The sequence below is a fragment of the Papio anubis genome, chromosome 6, assembly GCF_008728515.1.
Source record: "Papio anubis isolate 15944 chromosome 6, Panubis1.0, whole genome shotgun sequence".
Classification (NCBI taxonomy): domain Eukaryota; kingdom Metazoa; phylum Chordata; class Mammalia; order Primates; family Cercopithecidae; genus Papio; species Papio anubis.
Genome location: NC_044981.1, coordinates 17,677,774 through 17,698,223, shown reverse-complemented (window position 1 = coordinate 17,698,223; position 20,450 = coordinate 17,677,774). Strand labels below are relative to the sequence as shown.

General features: G+C 39.5%; 1 protein-coding gene across 3 annotated transcripts in view; it reads left to right on the top strand.

Moving 5' to 3' along the window:
• The window catches only part of NUP153 (nucleoporin 153), a 93,756-nt gene that overhangs the window by 47,430 nt on the left and 25,876 nt on the right, over nucleotides 1–20,450 (top strand). For all 3 annotated transcript variants that reach the window (XM_021936580.2, XM_021936581.2, NM_001302105.1), the window contains 5 exon segments: nucleotides 1,824–1,876; nucleotides 2,119–2,245; nucleotides 14,468–14,605; nucleotides 15,860–15,958; nucleotides 17,652–17,739. In XM_021936580.2, coding sequence (XP_021792272.1) covers nucleotides 1,824–1,876; nucleotides 2,119–2,245; nucleotides 14,468–14,605; nucleotides 15,860–15,958; nucleotides 17,652–17,739 — 505 coding nt within the window.

Here is a 20,450-nt window from a genome sequence, read left to right as displayed (position 1 = left end):
GTATTTCCTTATGTTGATTGACCAGTCATTAACATTTTGTCATATTCGCTTTATCTCCCTCCATACTTTTAAGTTAACATTAAATTTTTGAAAAATATTTTGAACATGGGGTGGGCATGGTGGCTCATGCCTGTAATCCCAGTGCTTTGAGAGGCTCGGGCAGAAGGATCAGTTGAGGCCAGGAGTTCAATACTAGCCCAGGCACCATAGTGAGACCTTGTCTCTAGAGGAAATTAAAAAATTAGCCAGATGTGGTGGTGCTTGTCTGTAATCCTAGCAAGGCAGGAGGCTGAGGTAGGAGAATCACGTGACAGCCCAGGAGTTTGAGGCTGAAGTGAACTATGATTGCATCACTGTACTCCAGCTTGGGTGACAGAGTAAGACCCTGACTCACACTCTCTCTCTCTCTCTCTCTCTATATATATATATACACACACACACACACACACACACACATATATATTTGGCTATAATGAATAATGCTTCTATGAACATTTATGTGTAAGTGTTTTGTTTTTGTTTTTTTTTGTTTTGTGGGCATGTTCTTATTTCCCCTGGATTTGTACCTAGAAATAGAATTGCTGGATCATAGGATATATAGCCAGTATATATACACACACACACATATACACACATATTTCATATATATACACACATATATACGTATTTCATATATATATATTTTTTGAGCATATTGGACTTTTACAGATTTGCAAGAAAAATTTCGTGAACTTCACATTTTACTACATTTGCTGTATCTTTTTCTCTGTGTTCTTATAAACGAGTTCCCTTACGTAATGCATAACAGTGATCAAATCCAGAAATTTAACATTTGCAGAACACTGTAGTCTACAGATTCTGTTTACATGTTGTCAGTTGGCCCCAAAGAAAAAATTCTAACATCATGTCTTGCATTTAGTCGTCATGTCTCTTCGTCTCCTTTAGTCTAGAACAGTTCCTTTTGTTTTTTGTTTTTGTTGTTTTGTGTTTCACAACTGATAATTTTGAAGTATAGAAGCCAATTATCTTGTAGAATGTTCTGTAGTTTTATGATTGATGTTTCCTCATGATTAGATTTCAGTTACGTACTTTTGGCTGTGAAAACCATTGAGGGAGTGTGCTGAGCTGTTCTCACTGTTCAGAAGGCACAGGCTACCAGTTTGTCCCATTGCTGGCAGTGTGGTTATTACATAAAGTGGTGTCTGTGAGGATTCTCTACTATAAAATTACTACTTTTCCTTTCACAATGAATAAGTATCTTGTGGGAAGGAAACTTCCCAATTATATTCTTTTCAGCCACTAATGTTAGCATTATTGATGATTCTTGCCTGTATCTTTTTGAGCACTTAATTGGTTTTTGATATTATAAGATAATTCAGGCTCTTCACATGCATTTCCTGCCCCAGCCCTGTAATCAGCCGTTTTTCTAAGGAGTCTTGATTCCTTTCAGTGGACATATTAATTATTTAAGTTGCAGAGAGGCATTTCGAAAGGAATATCTTTGTATATTTGGTTGCACAATTAGCAGGACAAAAAGAGGGATAAGTAAAAGTAATTTTGTGATTAGGTTAGTGAGTGTATTGTCTATATACTACCATTTTGTTAAAATAATGGTTGTGCTCACTGACATTTTTTATGTATAATCTCATCATAACTCTTGGTTACCATTCAGAAGTCAGGGTATAATTTCAAATTTCAGGATTCATTAACTAAAAAGCCATCAAATTCCTGATTCTAAATATTAAAATTAATAGGGAGCAAGGTGGTATTAAGAAAATTACAACAAATAAGCAAATGTAAGTATGTGTGTATTTCCCCCGCAGACTGGATATGAAAAAAATACGACACCTGGACAAAATAGAGAACAACGAGAAAGGTACTGTCGTTTCTTATACAGCTATACTTCTTTATATTTAACTTGTAAGGTCTGTATTTGATTTACATGTACCTTTTTGAAGATTAAAATCAAAGAACAGAAACTTTATACAAAAATCTAAGATTTTAGAATCACATTTGGCTGTGTATATATATATATTTTTTACTTGTTAGCAGTTCTAGTTAACAAGTTATGGACCAGAATAATATATCAATTGTTTTAATTTTCTTTTTATTTGCCAGTGGCTTTTCATATCCAAATTTCAGTTTGCCTGCAGCCAATGGTTTATCTTCTGGAGTAGGTGGTGGAGGTGGCAAGATGAGACGAGAAAGAACACGCTTTGTTGCTTCTAAACCTCCGGAGGAGGAGGTAGGGTTTTATACTCATCTATTCTTGAGGTTTATTTAAAAAGCACTGGTGTGGTGGTGGTTAGGGGAGACCTGTAGGGGTGGGGTTCGAGGAGACCCAGAGCAAAGTTAATCTGCTATTGAATCAGTTCTTTCAAAATGTATGCTGAAAACCTAACCTAGTACCTTAAATTTCATGGGTATCGTTGAACAAAACAAAACTACCCGTACTTTTTCAAATAAGGAAATTGCAATTGAAATTATTTGAGCCTTGGTATTACTGTATAGTTTTGTCTGTTTGTAAAACATATGTAAATAAGTTCATGAATAGGATTAATGCTATATGTATACTTCTTTTTTTAAGATACAGTCTCGCTCTGTCACTCAGGCTGGAGTGCAGTGGTGCAATCTCGGCTCACTGCAACGTCTGCCTCCTGGGTTCGGGCGATTCTTGTGCCTCAGCCATGCAAGTAGCTGGGACTATAGGCATGTGCCACCATACCTGGCTAATTTTTGTATTTTTTGTAGAGATGGGGTTTCACCATGTTGGCCAGGCTGGGTCAAACCCCTGCCGTCAAGTGATCCACCTGCCTCAGCCTCGCAAAGTGCTGGGATTATAGGCGTGAGCCACTGTGCCCTGCCCGTATTCTTCTTACTTGCCTATTTCTCCTTTTTTGGTGTTGTATTGTGAAAGGTAACTATAAGTTTTTTAATTTCACTGCTTATATATTTATCCAGTTTGAAGATTTACCATAATCTATTCTGCCATCAGGATACATTTTGGTAGATTTCTAATACACATTAAAGTGAATATGCACTTTTCTGTCTGCAGATGTGCGATATTTTCTCTGGAGTATTTGTCTAGGAATGGAATTGTTGGGATTATAGGGGATGATCCACATCTTCAGCTTTATTAGATGTTGCCATGTTTTCTCTTCAAGGTAGTTTTGCAGTTCAGTATTTCCACCATATGACAATAGGTAGATCTTGGGCCGTCCTTCTGTGTGTTTTTTTGATATTTGAGTTTTCTGTTGATCCATTTTTTTCCTATGGGGTGATTTCCTGTGGGGAAGTATACATATATAATTCTTGTATATATATTAAGAAATATATATGTGTATGTATATATAATTTATTGTTAGAAAAAGTTCTCTATATATTCTGACCATAAATGTTTGGAAAAGGTAGGGACAAATTTAAGATTGATTACATTAACCTTTCTGTCTATATTGTTCTTTTTTCTAACTACTTTGAGTTGAATGCAAGTCTCATTTTAGTTTTATTATAAATGCATTTCAGCCTAGCTTAACCATTTGAGTTTTGATACATGGTCCTTGCATTTGTCATTTGTTTCTAATTAAAATTTCACAGGTGACTCCCTTATTGACCCATGAGTTTTAGGAGTATATTTTTAGCTTTTTAAACATGCTTTTTCTATATGTTGACAGAAACAAAATCATGTTTTGGTTGAAGTTGTTGGATGTCTTAGATTTCTTCATGCCTATTGGTATTTTGCTCTTCAGGCTTAGAGTGGAATGCCTTGCATTATTGTTATCTCTGCTTCTCCTAGTTAGCAGTACTATAGCTCACCAGAATTATGACTTCCTTGGCAGTTCTCACTTTCTGCCATATACATTGACTTGCAATGAGATTTGGGATTATGTTAGTAGACTTGGCTCGATTGCTGGTCTGGGGGCTCTGTCTTTCCCTTAGTCTCTGTTTCTCACTCTACTAGAGTGTTGTGAAGGGAGGGATGTATTACTATATATCATTATCTGGAAAGGAAATATCTTGAATGCCATTGATCATACAAACAGTATATAAATTTTGTAGATTCTGTAGCAAACCAATTTTCTTTTGTTATTAAAGCTCTTTATTATATTTAAGAAATGGGTTGGCAGCCGGGTGCAGTGGCTCACGCCTGTAATCCCAGGACTTTGGGAGGCCGAGGCGGGCGGATCAAGAGGTCAAGAGATCGAGACCATCCTGGCCAACATGATGAAACCCTGTCTGTACTAAAAATACAAAACTTAGCTGGGCGTGATGGCACACGCCTGTAGTCCCAGCTACTCGGGAGGCTGAGGCAGGAGAATCACTTGAACCCCGGAGGTGGAGGTTGCAGTGAGCCGAGATCGCACCAGTGTACTCCAGCTTGGCAACAGAGTGAGACTCTGTCTCAAAAACAAAACAAAACAAAACAAAAACAAAAGAAATGGGCTGTCTTACCTTGTGTAAATAAGGAATTTATTAGGTTGGTACAGAAGTATTTGGGGTTTTGGACCACGACTTTTAAATCATTATAACTAGGCTCAAACACATCTTTATTGAAAAAAATAGGAACCATTACAATCAACACATTTTTGCCAACAAGAAATAAATTTGCTTATTCCTATAGCACAAAAATCTGTGCTTTGGGATTCGACAAGCTCTTGGAAAGCATTTTCTGCATCCTGCTGTTATGGAAGTGTTTTCCCTGCAAAACGTTTTCGAGATGCTTGAAGAAGTGATAGTCAGTTGGCGAGAGGTCAGGTGAATATGGCGGATGAGGCAAAACTTTGTAGCCCAATTTCTTCAACTTTTGAAGCGTTGGTTATGCAGTGTGCCATTGGGTGTTGTTGTGGAGAAGAAGTAGGCCCTTTCTGTTGATCGATGCCAGCTGTGGGCATTGCAGTTTTTGGTGCATCTCATTGATTGGCTGAGCAGACTTCTCAGATGTAGTGGTTTCGCCAGGATTCTGAAAGCTGTAGTGAATTAGACCAGCCGCAGACCACCAGACAGTGACCGTGACCTTTTTTTGGTGCAAGTTTGGCTTTGGGAAGTGCTTTGAAGCTTCTTCTTGGGTCAGCTACTGAACTGGTTGTCACTGGTTATCGTGTAAAATCCTCTTTTCGTCCCATGTCACAATCCGATAAATGGTTTGTTGTTGCATAGAGTAGGAGAAGACGACACTTCAAAACAATTTTTTTTTAATTTCACTCAGTTCGAGACTCCCACTTATTGAGCTTTTTCACCTTTCCAATTTGCTTCAAATGCAGAGTGACCATAGAATGGCTAACGTTGAGTTCTTTGGCAATTTCTCATGAGGTTTGAGGATCAGCTTTGGTGACTGCTGTCAATTGGTCACTGTCAACTTCCAGTGGCTGGCCATTACGCTTCTCATCTTCAAGGCTCTTGTCTCCTTTGCAAACTTTGTTTTTTGTTGTTGTTGTGTGCTTCTTTGGGTGTTTTGTTTTGTTACTGTTTTGAGACAGTCTTGCTCTGTGGACCAGGGTGGAGTACAGTAGCGTGATCCCAGCACACTGCAGCCTCCACCTCCTGGGTTCAAGCTATTTTCCTGCCTCAGCCTCCCGAGGCCTCCGAGCTTCCCCTTTCCTGCCTCACTCTCAGCCATGTGTCACAGGCCCAGCTAATTTTTTGTATTTTTGATGGAGACAGGGTTTCACCATGTTGACCAGGCTGGTCTTGAACTCCTGACCTCAAGTGATCTGACTGCCTCAGCCTCCCAAAGTGCTGGGATTACAGGCGTGAGCCACCATGCCCAGCCTCCTTTGCAAAAACTTCTTGAACCACCACTGCAGTATATATTCATTAGCAGTTCTGGGCCAAATGCTTTGTTGATGTTGGTGAGTTCTCTTTGCTGCTTTACAGTCCATTTTGAACTCGAATAAGAAAATCGCTCAAACTTGTTTTTTGTCTAACATCATTTCCACAGTCTAAAATAATATAAAATAAACAGCAAGTAATAAGTCATCAGCTAAATAACATAAAGCGAGAAATTTGTATTAAAATGATGTATAATGTAACCACATTTAAGAATGTATTCCAGTTATCAAGTGGCAGATTATTATAATGCAAAACTGCAATTACATTTGCACCAATCTGATATCTGATTCATATAGCATGAGCTTATTTTTTTTGACAAGTTTTTACTTTTCCTGGTAAAATCTGTGGCCTGTTTTGTAAAGTTTATCTCTGTATGAGGAAAATACAACTTGGCTTTGTTTGTATAGATATTGCTCATTTCCCTTACCCAACAAAAGGGCTTACTGCCTGATGAGCACAGAACCCATACCATGGCACCAGGTTTGGTTTTGTTTTTTTGAGACAGGGTCTCACTCTATTTGTCGCCCAGGCTGGAGTGCACGATCTTGGCTGACGGCAACCTCCACCCCCTGAGTTCAAGTGATTCTCATGTCTCAGCCTCCCAAGTAGCTGGGATTATAGGCATGCACCACCAAGGCCAGCTCTTTATTTTTTGTTTTTTTATTTTAGTAGAGATGGGGTTTTGCCATGTTGTCCGGGCTGTTCTCGAATTCCTGACCTTAAGTGATCCCCACCTGCCTTGCTTCCCAAAGTGCTGGGATTACAGGTGTGAGTCACTGTGCCCAGCCAGAAAATAATTTTTAGTATACCAGACAATAAGAGCAAAATATTATTAATACTAATAAAACAAACTGTTCAATACAGCAAAGTCATACCAAACATGTATCTGCAAGACAGCTAAAGCTAAGCTATAGATAATCAACCTGAGCTTCAGCTTAAGATCTCAGAAGTTTTATTTTTAAAAACTGAAGCTGAAGGTGAAGCCATGCTCCAAAGAATTAAAGAAATCAGTGGCTAACAGGTATTCTTGAACTTACAAGATGGCAGATAAGAAACAGCTTGCTGAAGCCCTCTCCACTTGTAAGATAACAAAGCTGACTGAAATTGGCTGGAACTAATATGACCAACTAGAGTCTGCAGAATGAGCTTGCTGACATCACAGCCCAGATTTCCACATTTCATTCTAACTGCCCCAGAATTTGCACATGTGGCCCATAAAGATGCATGAAGAGACAACTGTGCACGCCCAGGGACTTTTCAGACCTCCTCTTTCTTGCCCCAGAATCTACCCCCTAAACCTTTCCTAATAAACATATTGCCTTAAGGCCAATTTGCGGGGAGACAGATTTGAGCTGGACTCCTGTCTTCCTTGTTGGTTGACTGTAAGTAAAGCTTTCCTTTCTTCAGAAACCTGGTGGCAGCCAAGTTGGGAGGTTCGCTTGAGCCCAGGAGTTTGAGACCAGCCAGGGCAACATGGCAAAACCGCATGTGTACAAAAAAATGACAAAAATTAACCAGGCATGGTGGTCAGCGCCTGTAGTCCCAGCTACCAGGGAGGCTGAAGTGCGAGGATCACCCCAGCCTGGGAGACTCTGTCTTTAAAAAAAAAAAAAACAAAAAAAACTCCTCTTCATTTATGTCTGTATCACCTCCTCCCCTGTCTGGGCCCCTTCTTGTCATTCTGGCCAACTGCCAACTGCCAATTTTGCATCGCAGGATTCTTCACTCAGTCCTTCCCATTGCTGGCTCTGTTCCACCCTGAAGTTATAATGTCCACATTTCTGAGGAAAGAGGTACTAATGTGATGTCGGCCCCAAACTTTCTGCTCACCTTGTGTTTTGTTTGTTTGTTTATTTGACAGAGTCTTGCTTTGTCTCCCAGGATGGAGTGCAGTGGTGCAATCTTGGCTCACTGCAACCTCCACCTCCTGAGTTCAAGCAATTCTCCTGCCTCAGCCTCCTGAGTAGCTGGCATTACAAGCATATGCCACCATGCCCAGCTAAATTTTGTATTGTTAGTAGAGATGGGGTTTCACCATATTGGCCAGGCTGGTCTCAAACTCCTGACCTCAAGAGATCCGCCCGCCTTGGCCTCCCAAAGGGCTGGGATTACGGGAGTGAACCACCATACCCAACCCCATCTTGTGTTTTATATCTGTATAGAATAGGTTTAGATACACACTTCTATAGTTATTTGGTATGTAATGCTGCTTGTTTGTATCAGATGTCAGATATGTTCAGACCATGAATCGTTTCTTTGTTCAGTTGTAATTAGTGGGAATTTTTGGTAAAAAATTAAAAGATTGGCCGGTCACCATGGCTCACACCTGTAATCCCAGCACTTTGGGGAGGCTGAGGCCGGCAGATCACGATCTAAGGTCAGGAGTTTGAGACCAGCCTGGCCAACATGGTGAAACCCTGTCTCTACTAAAAACACAAAAATTAGCTGGGTGTGATCCCAGCTGCTTGGGAAGCTGAGGCAGAAGAATCGCTTGAACCTGGGAGGGGGAGGTTGCAGTGAGCTGAGATCACACCACTGCACTCCTGCCTGGGTGACAGATTGAGACTTTGTCTCAAAAAAAAAAAAAAAGATTAAATTATTTTTGTAGGGGCGGTATTTTCATGGGCCTTTGAAAGAGTCAAATGGAAGAGATTTAGTTTTAATGAAATATAAACACATTATGCTAATTTCAATAGTGTTGCTATTTAGCAGGAATGGATGTATTCTGATCCATTAAATTCAGGTTAATAGAACTCTATATGTAAAATTACCCGTTTGGAACGATTTATTTTTCTTTTTTGAGACAGAGTCCCGCTCAGTCGCCTAGGCTGGAGTGCAGTGGTGCGATCTCGGCTCACTGCAAGCCCTACCTCCCAGCACTTTTGGAGGCAGAGGTAGGCGGATACGAGGTCAGGAATTCGAGACCAGCCTGGCCAACACGGTGAAACCCCGTCTCTACTAAAATACAAAAATACAAAAAAAAGCCGGGTGTAGTGGCAGGCACCTGTAGTCCCAGCTACTCGGGAGGCTGAGGCAGGAGAATGGCGTGAACCCAGGAGGCGGAGGTTGCAGTGAGCCAAGATCGCACCACTGCACTCCAGCCTGGGTAACAAGATCGAAACTCCGTCTCAAAAAGAAAAAGAATTGGTTCAAGGTCAGTAAAATAAGGAACCAGTGTGGACATGAGTGTGCCTTATGGAGTTGGCATGAGAGAGTAGATTATATGGTTGATGTTTTTAGGGTTCTACACTAGAGGTTGAACAGAGAAGAGAAGCTTCCCTACAAAAATAGCCAGATGCATCTTTTGTTTGCTCCTCCTCCCTCAGTTGATTATGACAAATTTCAAACATGAAATGTTGAAAGAACTCTGCAGTGGATACACATAGTAGCAGTTAGATTCCAACATTTTGTGTTACATTTGCTTTATCAAAAAAAAAAATAAAGATTTACCTGTCCCATCTTTTTTTTGTGGTGCATTTTAAAGATAGTTGAAGACATTAGTACACTTTGCCCCCAAATACTTCAGCATACATAGAATGAAGTAGAGTTAAATATTTGTTGTTTTTTTATAATATAGCAAAATTGACATATAGTGAAATGTTAAATTCTTAGGTGTGCCATTTAATAAATTTGACAAATGCTTACACCTGTGTATTCCAAGCCCCATCAAGATATTTAATATTTCTGTCATCGTAGAAATTTCAGTTGTCCTCCTTCTCAGTCAGTTGCTGTCACCTCCTACCCCAGAGGCAATCACTGTTCTCATTTTTTCCACCACATGTTGGTTTTGCTTGTTCTGCAACTTCATATAGTTACTCACTACATATCCTTTTGTCCCTGGCTGTTGTGAGTAAAGCTACTAGGAACATTCTTGTTCAGGTCTTTTTGTAAATAATTTTTTTCTCTGGGGTAAATACCTGGAAGAAGAGGTGCTAAGTTGTATGTTTAACTTTCTAAGGAGCCATCATACCGTTTTCAAAAGTGTTTGTGCCATTTTATATCCCTCCCAGCAGTGTATGAACATTTTATTTAGTTTGTATCCTTACCAATAGTTGATAGTCATCTTTTAAATTTTAGTCATTCTGGTTTGTGTGTGGTGGTATCTCATTGTAATTTTAATTTGCATTTCCTTGATGACTAATAATATTGTGTTCTTTTTATGTGCTGATTGGCCATTTGTGCATCTGTTTTTGTGAGGTGTCTGTTCAGTTATTATTATTATTATTTTTTTCTTTTTTTTTGAGATGGAGTCTTGTTCTGTCACCTAGGCTGGAGTGCAGTGGCATGATCTTGGCTCACTGCAACCCCCGCCTCCCAGGTTCAAGCAACTCTCCTGTGTCAGCCTCCCGAGTAGCTGGGATTACAGGCGGACGCCGTCATGCCCGGCTAATTTTTTGTATTTTATTAGAGACAGGGTTTCACCGTGTTGCCCAGGCTGGTCTCAAACTCCTGAGCTCAGGCAACCCACCCGCCTTGGCCTACCAAAGTGCAAGAATTACAGACATGAGCCACTGTGCCTGACCATTCTGTTCAGTTCTTTTGCACTTATAAGAATTGGGTTGTCGTCGTCTTTTTTTTTTTTTCTTTCTTTTTTTGAGACAGTTTTGCTCTTGTTGCCCAGGCTGGAGTGCAGTGGTGTGGTCTCAGCTTACTGCAACCTCCATCTCGCAGGTTGAAGTCTCCCTAGTAGCTGAGGTTACAGGTGTGCACCACCACGCCCAGCTAATTTTTTTTGTATTTTTAGTAGAGATGGGTTTCTCCATATTGGTCTGGCTGGTCTCAAACTCTTGACCTAAGGTGATCCACCAGCCTTGGCCTCCCAAAGTGCTGAGATTACAGGCCGTGAGCCACCGTGCCCAGCCAGTTGTCTTCTTACTGTCTTTTAGGAGGTCTTTATAAATTCTTGACCAAGGTATTTTGTCAGATACATGTCTTAACAAATATTTTTTTCCCAGTCTGACTTGCCTGTTCATTTTCTTAATGATATCCTTTGATTGGCCTATGTTGTAAATTTTTTGAAACCTGGATTTTTTTTTCTAATATTTTTATTCTTTGTGTCCTAAGAAAAATTTGCCTATTGCCAGGCTACAAAGATAGTTTCCTGTGCTTGCTTCTAGAAGCTTTATAATTTTGCTTTTATAGTTTTTAAATTTCTTTTGATTTTTGTATTTGACCCATGGATTATTTAGAAATGTATTGAATTTCCAAATATTTGGGGGGAGGGTATCGGTTTCTAATTTAATTTCATTGTGATTAGAAAAAGATTCAGATTATGACTTCAGTGTTTTGAAATGTATTGAGACTTATTTTATAGTTCAGTATATGGTCTGCTTGACAATTCTTAAAGAAAATACATTCTGTAGTTGTTGGGTATAGTGATCCATAGAAATAAGCTGATAGTATTAGATCTTTGTTCTTATTCATTTTTCATGAGGAGGGAGGGTATGGTTAGCCTGTTAAGTTATTGAGAGATGGGGGTTAAAATTGCCAACTTTTATTTGGTGAATTTGTCTCATCCCTTTGGTTATGTCTTTATTTTTTTTTTTCTAAGATGAGATGTCACTCTGTCACCCAGGCTGGAGTGCAGTGGCATGGTCACCTGAGCCTCCCAAGTAACTGGGACCACAGGCATGTGCCACCATAGCTCGCCGATTTTTTAAATCGTTTGTAGAGACATGGTCTCACCATATTGCCCAGGCTGATTTCGAAACTCCTGCGCCGAAGCGATCATCCTGTCGTTGCCTCTCAAAGTGCTGAGATTACAGTCATGTGCTACCATGCCTAACCTCAATTTTTGTTTCATGTATTTTGAGGCCCTCATGAGAGCATACACTTTATATTTGTTCTATGGCTCCATAGTGATTTGTCCTTTTAAGAGTATTAAGTGTCCTGGGCCGGGCGCGGTGGCTCAAGCCTGTAATCCCAGCACTTTGGGAGGCCGAGACGGGTGGATCACGAGGTCAGGAGATCGAGACCATCCTGGCTAACACGGTGAAACCCCGTCTCTACTAAAAATACAAAAAACTAGCCGGGCGAGGTGGCGGGTGCCTGTAGTCCCAGCTACTCGGGAGGCTGAGGCAGGAGAATGGCGTAAACCCGGGAGGCGGAGCTTGCAGTGAGCTGAGATCTGGCCACTGCACTCCAACCCGGGCTACAGAGCAAAAACTCCGTCTCCAAAAAAAAAAAAAAAAAAAAAAAAAAAAAAAGAGTATTAAGTGTCCTTTTTAAAAAACCTTTGGAAATATTTTTTGTCTTGAAATCTACTTTGCTATTAATACAGCCACTGTTCTTACTGGAATAAGCCTTGTTATGCTTAGTAGTTTCAGGGTGTATCTTTTTCCATCCATATATTTTGAGCCTGTCCATGTTTATATTTAAAGTAGGTCTCAGGTAAACAGCATACAAATGAGTTTTGCCTTTCTGTCCATTTTCTGTCTTTTAATTGGAACACCAAATCCTTTTATAGTTAATGTAATTTTTGATATGGTTGGAATGAGGGCTACCATTGATCCGTTGTTTTCTGTTGTTCCTTTTGAAAGCTGCCATTTGGGGGTTAAGGGGATATTTATTATTTAATTATTTAATATTTATTATTAGAATTCTGTGTTTATTGGTTTTGTTTTTGTTTTTTGAGATGAGTTCTTGCTGTCACCCAGGATGGAGTGCAGTGGCACAGTCATGGCCCACTACAGCCTGGAACTCCTGGACTCAGGCCATTCTCCCACTTCAGCCTCCCAGGTACTGGGACTACAGGCATGCCACTGCACCTGGCTAGTTTTTCGTTTGTTTAGTTTTTATAGAGACAGAGTCTCACTGTGTTGCCCAGACTGGTCTCAAACTCTTGGCCTTAAACTGTCCTGCCTCGGCCTCCCAAAGTGCTGGGGTTACAAGTCATTTTAATTTGTTAGATTTTTAACTCTCCCTCTTTTGCATTATTTAGTGGTTCCTCTTGGGATTCTCTGTCTTCCATAACTTTTTTCAAATTACTTTATGTTACTTTCATACCACATCCTGTAAAAATAACAAGATTGCAGCTATATACTTAGATTTATTACCGGTCTTCCCTGGCATTTATGCTGTACTTAACTTGGATTACATCTGGAGAGGCTGTAAATTCAATGTGTACTTTTTGCTTTGTATATAGTTAAATGTATTTTAAAGAAATTAAGAGAAAAAAAGTTGTTGTTTGCTCACATATTCCTTGTGTCTTTCTGAAATCTGAGTTTCCATTTGGTAACATTTCCTTTCAGCCTGAAGAACTTGTAGAGCAGGTTTTATGGAAGTAGATTCTTAGTTTTATCTGGAAGTGTCTTTATTTTGCTTTGGGCTTTTGGATCAACTTTATTGATGTGATTTATTTACAATAAACTGCATCCATTTGAAGTATTCAAATTATTTTAGCTGGCAGTGGACTTGTCTGAATTCATTCTGTCTCCCCGGTAGTAGGCAGCAGCTTAAACTTTTTAGTTTTTTTTGGCAGCTTGGCGTCTACGTTACAGCTGTGTAGTTTATAGGTCCACCAGGGATTTGGGTGGCTTATATGTAGACTTTGAGGTTCCCTTTCTGTGGCTCTTCATTTCTGCATCTCACCTCCTTTTCTGGCCCGTTGTTCAGTTAACAGGTTTGCTGTTTTCTCTCAGAACTTCAGGTGTTCAGTGGCACCAACTCATAAAGAGAACAGGAAGCTCACTCAGTGCCCTTCCCATCTTCTGAGTGTCCTCTCCCATCCAGTTTCTTCTTGCTTTTGGTTGCTCTCATGCCTTCAGATGATTGTTTCTTTATAATTTTTTCCAGAGTTTATAATTACTGTATATCTGAACATTTGTCAGGTAGAAGCTACTCTGCTTTTAGCAGAAGTGGAACTTGTTTTGTTTGTTCTTAATCTGGGGATCACTGGAGACTTAGGATGCTCTTTGTTCAGTTGGGTTAAAAATCAAAGTGGCTCTCCAGACTCCTCAGTACTCACAGTTACTAAATGCTTGTTTCACATGCCAAGACCATATGGTGCTTACCCCGAACCCCTTATCTGTAAGGGATATGTTCCAGGAATCCCAGGGCATACCTGAAACTGCAGATAGTATTGAACCCTGTATGTACTGTGTGTTTTCCTGTAATACATATCTATGATAAAGTTTAATTTATAATTAGGCACAGTCAGAGATTAACAACAACAATAAAATGGAACAGTTTTAACACTATAATGTAATAAAGGTTATATGAATGTAGTCTCTTTTTCTCTCAAAATATCTTACTGTATGTATATAATATTTTTGGATCGTGGTTAACCATGGGTCAGGGAAACTGGAAATTAAAACCATGGGTAAGGTAGGCTAATATATATAGCTTTATGTTTCATATTAATACAACAACTGTAGTATATTGTAAGAATTACTTTTTTTTTTCCCCTCAGTTTTACCAATTAGGAAATTGGTACAGAAGGCAGTTAGGGTCCCAAAGTCACATGGCTGGTTGGTGGCACAGCTGGGATTAAAAATCTTGTTTAGTTTTTCTGATTGAAGAACCCACAACGTTAACACTACATGGTGCCATCTTCTTCCTGTATACTTTCGTGCTGAAAATAAGTAGAGATAAAAGAATGATGTGAAAGATGAAATATATCATGCAACATGTTATGTTTTAGGAAATGGAAGTTCCGGTGTTACCGAAAATCTCTCTGCCAATCACCAGTTCTTCATTGCCTACTTTTAATTTTAGTTCCCCTGAGATCACAGCTTCTTCTCCATCACCCATCAATTCGTCTCAATCATTAACAAACAAGGTACAAAACCATTGTATAAATACAGGTGACATTTGTTCTTTCTTAATTCTTTATTTTAAAAAAATCCTATAAACAGTGGTTAATTTTCATTATGGAAATTAATAACTCATAGTAAACGGAAATGGAAATGCTGTTTTGCTTTTTTAAAAAAATATACAGATATATTGGATATATTATAATGGAGTGTTCATCAACTCTTATGCAATACCATAGCAAAGGAAATTCTTGTAAATTTGTTTCCAAATAGTGTTTCCAATAAGATACTTTTTGGGTAGGAGTGCACTCAGTGTTTCATGTTTTTACTTCTCAGCTAGGCTTAACGTCTTTTAATCTGCTCCTGAATTTTTTTTTATTTTTGAGGTGATATCCTGCTGTGTTGCCGAGGCTAAAGAGCAGTGGTGCAATCACAGCTCATTGCAGCTTCCATCTTTTGGGCTCAAGTGATCCTCCCACCTCAGCCTCCTGAGTAGCTGGGACTACAGGTGTACACCACCACAGCCAGCTAATTAAAAAAAAATTTTTTTTAATATTTATTTTTTGAGCTTAGAGTCTCGCCCTGTCGCCTAGGCTGGAGTGCAGTGGCATGATCTTGGCTCACTGCAACCTTCACCTCCCGGGTTCAAACGATTCTCCTGCCTCAGCCTCCTGAGTAGCTGGGATTATAGGTGTGCACCACCATGCCTGGCTAATTTTTGTATTTTTAGTAGACACAGCGTTTCACCATGTTGGTTAGGCTGACCTCGAACTCCTGGCTTCAGGTGATCCGCCTGCCTTGGCCTCACAAAGTGCTAGGATTACAAGCATGAGCCACCACTCCTGGCCAAAAAATATTTTTATAGGTGAGGTCTTGCTGTGTTACCCAGGCTGGTCTTGAAATCTTGGGTTCAAGCAATTCTCTCTGTCATGGCTTCCCAAAGTGCTGGGATTACAGGTGTGAGGCACTATGCCTGGCCTGCTCCTGAAATTTTAATGCTTGCTTTCTTGCTTTGACTTCTTCTGAACATATTCTTATAGATGTTACTTTACTTTTTTATATAAATATCCACCTCTAAGATTGGGTGTACTCCTAAGAGGAAACCAGATTTTGTAACACTTAAGTTCTGTGTTTTTCAGAACTTAAAGTGAGATTTTTAAATTTAAAAGGAAAAAAACACTTAGTGTCTTTGGAATAATGAGTTTGCTTAATGTCTTTTATTATCACTTTATTTTTCTAAAGCTCTTTTTGTGTCATTTCTTAATAATTTGGAAAATCAGGTACAAATGACCTCTCCAAGCAGCACTGGCAGTCCCATGTTTAAATTTTCATCTCCAATCGTAAAGTCTACTGAGGCAGATGTACTACCTCCATCATCTGTAAGTAACAAGCAAGGAATAGTATATATTTATTTATACTAAATATACATATTTAGTATATATAAAGCCATGTTATATTTTTATCAAATCTAAGATGCCATTGATGGTGAGAAACACTATTATTTTTCTTCCAACTTAAAAAATACTCTATAAAAAACTTTTGAACAATTGTGTGTATTCTTCACTACATAATGTACTCATATATGAATATTCATTTTCTTTTGTACCATTTGAAAGTTAAAATGCAAATATCTGAATTTCCTTAATTCTTCTCCACGTATCCCTTAAGAAAAAGGACATTCCTTTGCATCCCCACAATACAGCTATCATACCCAAGAAGTTTGGCATGATCTAATAACGACATGGTCCATATTCAGATTTCCCCATTATCCCCAGACTGTCCTTTAATTGCTGTTTTATTTCTGTTGGTCCTAGAGCCAGTTAAAGACTAGGACCTAATCAACTACATTATATTGCATTTAATTAAAACGTATCTTGATTGACCTTTAATCTAGAAAAGTTCTGGGCATTTTTTCTTTCATGATGGAAAAGTAAATGTTTGGGGTAAGAATAATACATAGTTTAATATTCAAACTGCCCCAGATTTGGCATGTTTATATTATTTTAATATGTCACTTTCTGGTTTTGACTGTGTCCTTGCCTTCTGACACAAGTAGATGTTACAGACAAATGTAATTTCCTTGCCACATGCTGAAATCCATCAGTTGTCCCAGAAGTCTCATACTTTTTATTAGAAAATGGCATTCGAGGCCGGGCGCAGTGGCGCATGCCTGTAATCCAGCACTTTGGGAGGCCGAGGCGGGTGGATCAGTTGAGGTCAAGAGTTCAAGACTAGCCTGACCAACAGAGTGAAACACTGTCTCTACTAAAAAAAAAAAAAAGAAGAAAAAAAGAAAATACAAAATTAGCCGGGCGTGGTGGTGCACGCCTATAATCCCAACTACTCAGGAGGTTGAGACAGGAGAATTGCTTGAACCTGGGAGGTAGAGGTTGCAGTGAGCCAGGATTGTGCCATTGCACTCCAGCCTGGGCAACAAGAGTGAAACTCCACCTCAAAACAAAACAAAAAAAAAAAAGAAAGAAAATGGCATTCAGAAACTGGAACTGGACATTAGGAACACACCATCATTATTTTATATACTGTTTTGGAGGAAAAAATGTCTGAGAAATTTAAAATGCTGTCTGTCAAATTGTGACATTGCCATTAATATAAGAATCTCACTTTTAGAGATAGTGAAATATGATAAACCATGTCTTAAAATAGGTGAAAGTATGTTTTTGACTTGGGATAAAAATAAGCTCTATATCTGTGCCAGGCGCGGTGGCTCACGCCTGTAATCCCAGCACTTTGGGAGGCTGAGGCAGGCGGATCACGAGGTCAGTAGATCGAGACCATCCTGGCTAACACGGTGAAACCCCGTCTCTACTAAAAATAGAAAAAATTAGCCAGGCATGGTGGTGGGCGCCTATAGTCCCAGCTGCTTGGGAGGCTGAGGCAGGAGAATGGTGTGAACTCAGGAGGCGGAGGGTGCAGTGAGCCAAGATCGCGCCACTGCACTCCAGCCTGGGTGGCAGAGTAAGCTCTGTCTCAAAAAAAAGAAAAAGAGACAAAAAAGCTCCATATTTGATACTTATTGAAAACTAAGTATAAGGATATTCTTTCTCTTTACAGATTGGATTTACATTTAGTGTGCCTGTTGCAAAAACAGCAGAACTTTCTGGTTCTATTGGTACTTTACAGCCAATTATAACTAGTTCAGGTAAGTAAAAATTTCTCACATTTTAACATAAAAACAATTGCATACAGTAGATTAGTATTTCAAGTTCTTTCACCTTTGGTAATTCTTATAAATGCCTTCATTTGGATGAAATTAGCTCTGAAAAGCAAGTAGGCACTATTATTTAACCTTTTGACAGTGCTTTTTATTAATTATCTTCAGAGATACTTAGCTCCCTAAATGAAAGTGTCAGTTTGGTTTTGAGAGAGATAGGCATGGTAGCAAATTTATCCATTATCTTTGTTTAGTCAAAACAAGGTGACAAATTAGTTATAAAGCAAGTCTCATTATAAGAGATTTACAGGTTGTCTACGTTACAGTTGTAGTAGATTTTGTTTCTAGTTTTTACCGTTCAGTTCACAAGCATTTTTATGTATAAAGGTTATGCAGGCCCATGTAGATTGTGATACATAATTTCTGAACTGAAGAAATCACCATCATTGAAGGAAGGAGGCCATGGGTCATGCCTGTAAACCCAGCAGTTTGGGAGGCTTGCTTGAAGCCAGGAGTTCAAGACGATTCTGGGCAGCACAGCGAGACTCATCCCTACCAAAAAAGAAAAGAAAAAGAAATAGCCAGTTGGTGGTGTGAGCCTGTAGTCCCAGCTACTTGGGAGGCTGAAGTGGGAGAATTGCTTGAGCCCGGAAAGTCGAGGCTGCAGTGAGCTATGATTGCATTACCACACTAGAGCTGGCTGATAGAGCAAGACCCTATCTAAAATAAAAGAAAAGAGAGAAATAAATAATCAGAGAATTAAAACAGATTTTTTTTTTTTTAATTGAGACGGAGTCTCGCTCTGTTGCCCAGGCTGGAGTGCAATGGCACGGTCTTGGCTTACTGCAACCTCTGCCTCCCGAGTTTAAGTGATTTCTCCTGCTAGTAGCTTGGAGTACAGGTGCCTGCCACTATGCTGGCTAATTTTTTTTTTATTTTTTAATTGTGAGACAGAGTCTCGCTCTGTCCGCCATGCTGGAGTGCAGTGGCACGATCTCGGCTCACTGCGAGCTCCGCCTCCCGGGTTCACATCATTCTCCTGTCTCAGCCTCCCGAGCAGCTGCGACTACAGGTGCCCGCCACTACGCCCAGCTAATTTTTTTGTATTTTTAGTAGAGACGGGGTTTCACCGTGTTGGCCAGGATGGTCTCAATCTCCTGACCTCGTGATCTGCCCACCTCAGCCTCCAAAAGTGCTGGGATTACAGGCGTAAGCCACCATGCCCGGCTCCCTGGCTAATTTTTTGTATTTTTAGTAGAGACAGGGTTTCACCATGTTTTGGCCAGGCTGGTCACGAACTCCTGACCTCAGGTAATCTGCCTGCCTCAGCCTCCCAAAGTGTTGGGATTACAGACGTGAGCAGCTGTGCCCGGCCAAATTTTTTTTTTTATAATGGTGTTTTTCTTTTAAGTGTTTGGGAAAATCAGAAACACCTGAGCTGAGTTACTCAGGTCAAGAATTTTGAGCAAGGGCATTTTACCCAAGAAATATAAACACAAAGCTCAAGGGCACAGGAAAAAGAGAAAAAGCATGACACACTTTAGAATTGTAAATAATTTGTCATGAGGTTGGAGAGGTAGCTTTAAATCCTAAAAGTTCTGAAATTCTATGCTAATGAATTGGATTTTATTCTGCTTACAGCAGGGAGATGTATTTTTTCCTGGGGGTGAGATGGATTTGAGTGTAGTGATAGCAGTGTGGTGAGTGTTAGTACGCGTTGGAGTGGCGTGTTAGAGGCAGAAACATGAGTTGGGAGGTATTACCCTATCCAGAAGCATTTCTTCAAGGATATTCTGAGTTTGGGAATTTTTAAAAACTAGGTCCTCAAAAGATAGATTAAAAAACAAAAAGAATCAGGACATAGAAGCTAATGAGATATCTTTGGCTTTGAATGATCTTGAAGATAAGAGTCCAGATTATGGAAGTGGCCCAAACTGAGAATTTGACTGGTATGTTCACAACCTTATATTTTTTATTTTATTGGCTAACACAGCCTTACGTAATAGAAATTAATAGGCAATTTCCATTGTACTTCCTATCACAAAGGTTTTTTTTTTCTTTAATGTTAACTATGAATTCAAGAGGATTAAACCTTTTCAAATTACCAATTTCATGACTTATTATGAGGAAAGGCATTAAAATATTTCCTACTTTTTGCTAATGCGTTACTAATGATAACTGAATAATTAACCATTTGTTACAACAGCTTTGTTTCATTATATCTCGGGAAGTTACCCAGATTTTTTAAGGAGTCGGTTATGAGTGTCGTATTTAGAGTTGTGTGTTCTCACTTTGACACCATTGGTTCTCACCACTTCTATCATTTAAAAAAGCTAATTCAAAATGTGGAAGTCCTGATTACTTTGTGACAGGAGCTAAGTTTTCCATTATCTCCTTTTCCCATCTTTTTGAGCATACTTTAGGGAATCCTAACATTTTTACCTTAAATTACTAAAAACAATTTACCTTTCATTATAAAGGAAGATAGAATGTGATTAAATTATAAGTTTTCTTTGTTTTGGCATAGTTGTAAGGGTGGTGGTTATTTTTGGTGGGGATGGTTGGGGGGTGTGTTGCACATTCTGTCACCCAGGCTAGAGTGCAGTGGCACAATCTCAGCTCATTGCAACCTCCATCTCCTGCGTTCAGGTGATTCTTGTGCCTCAGCCTCCCAAGTAGCGTGATTACAGGCACCTGCC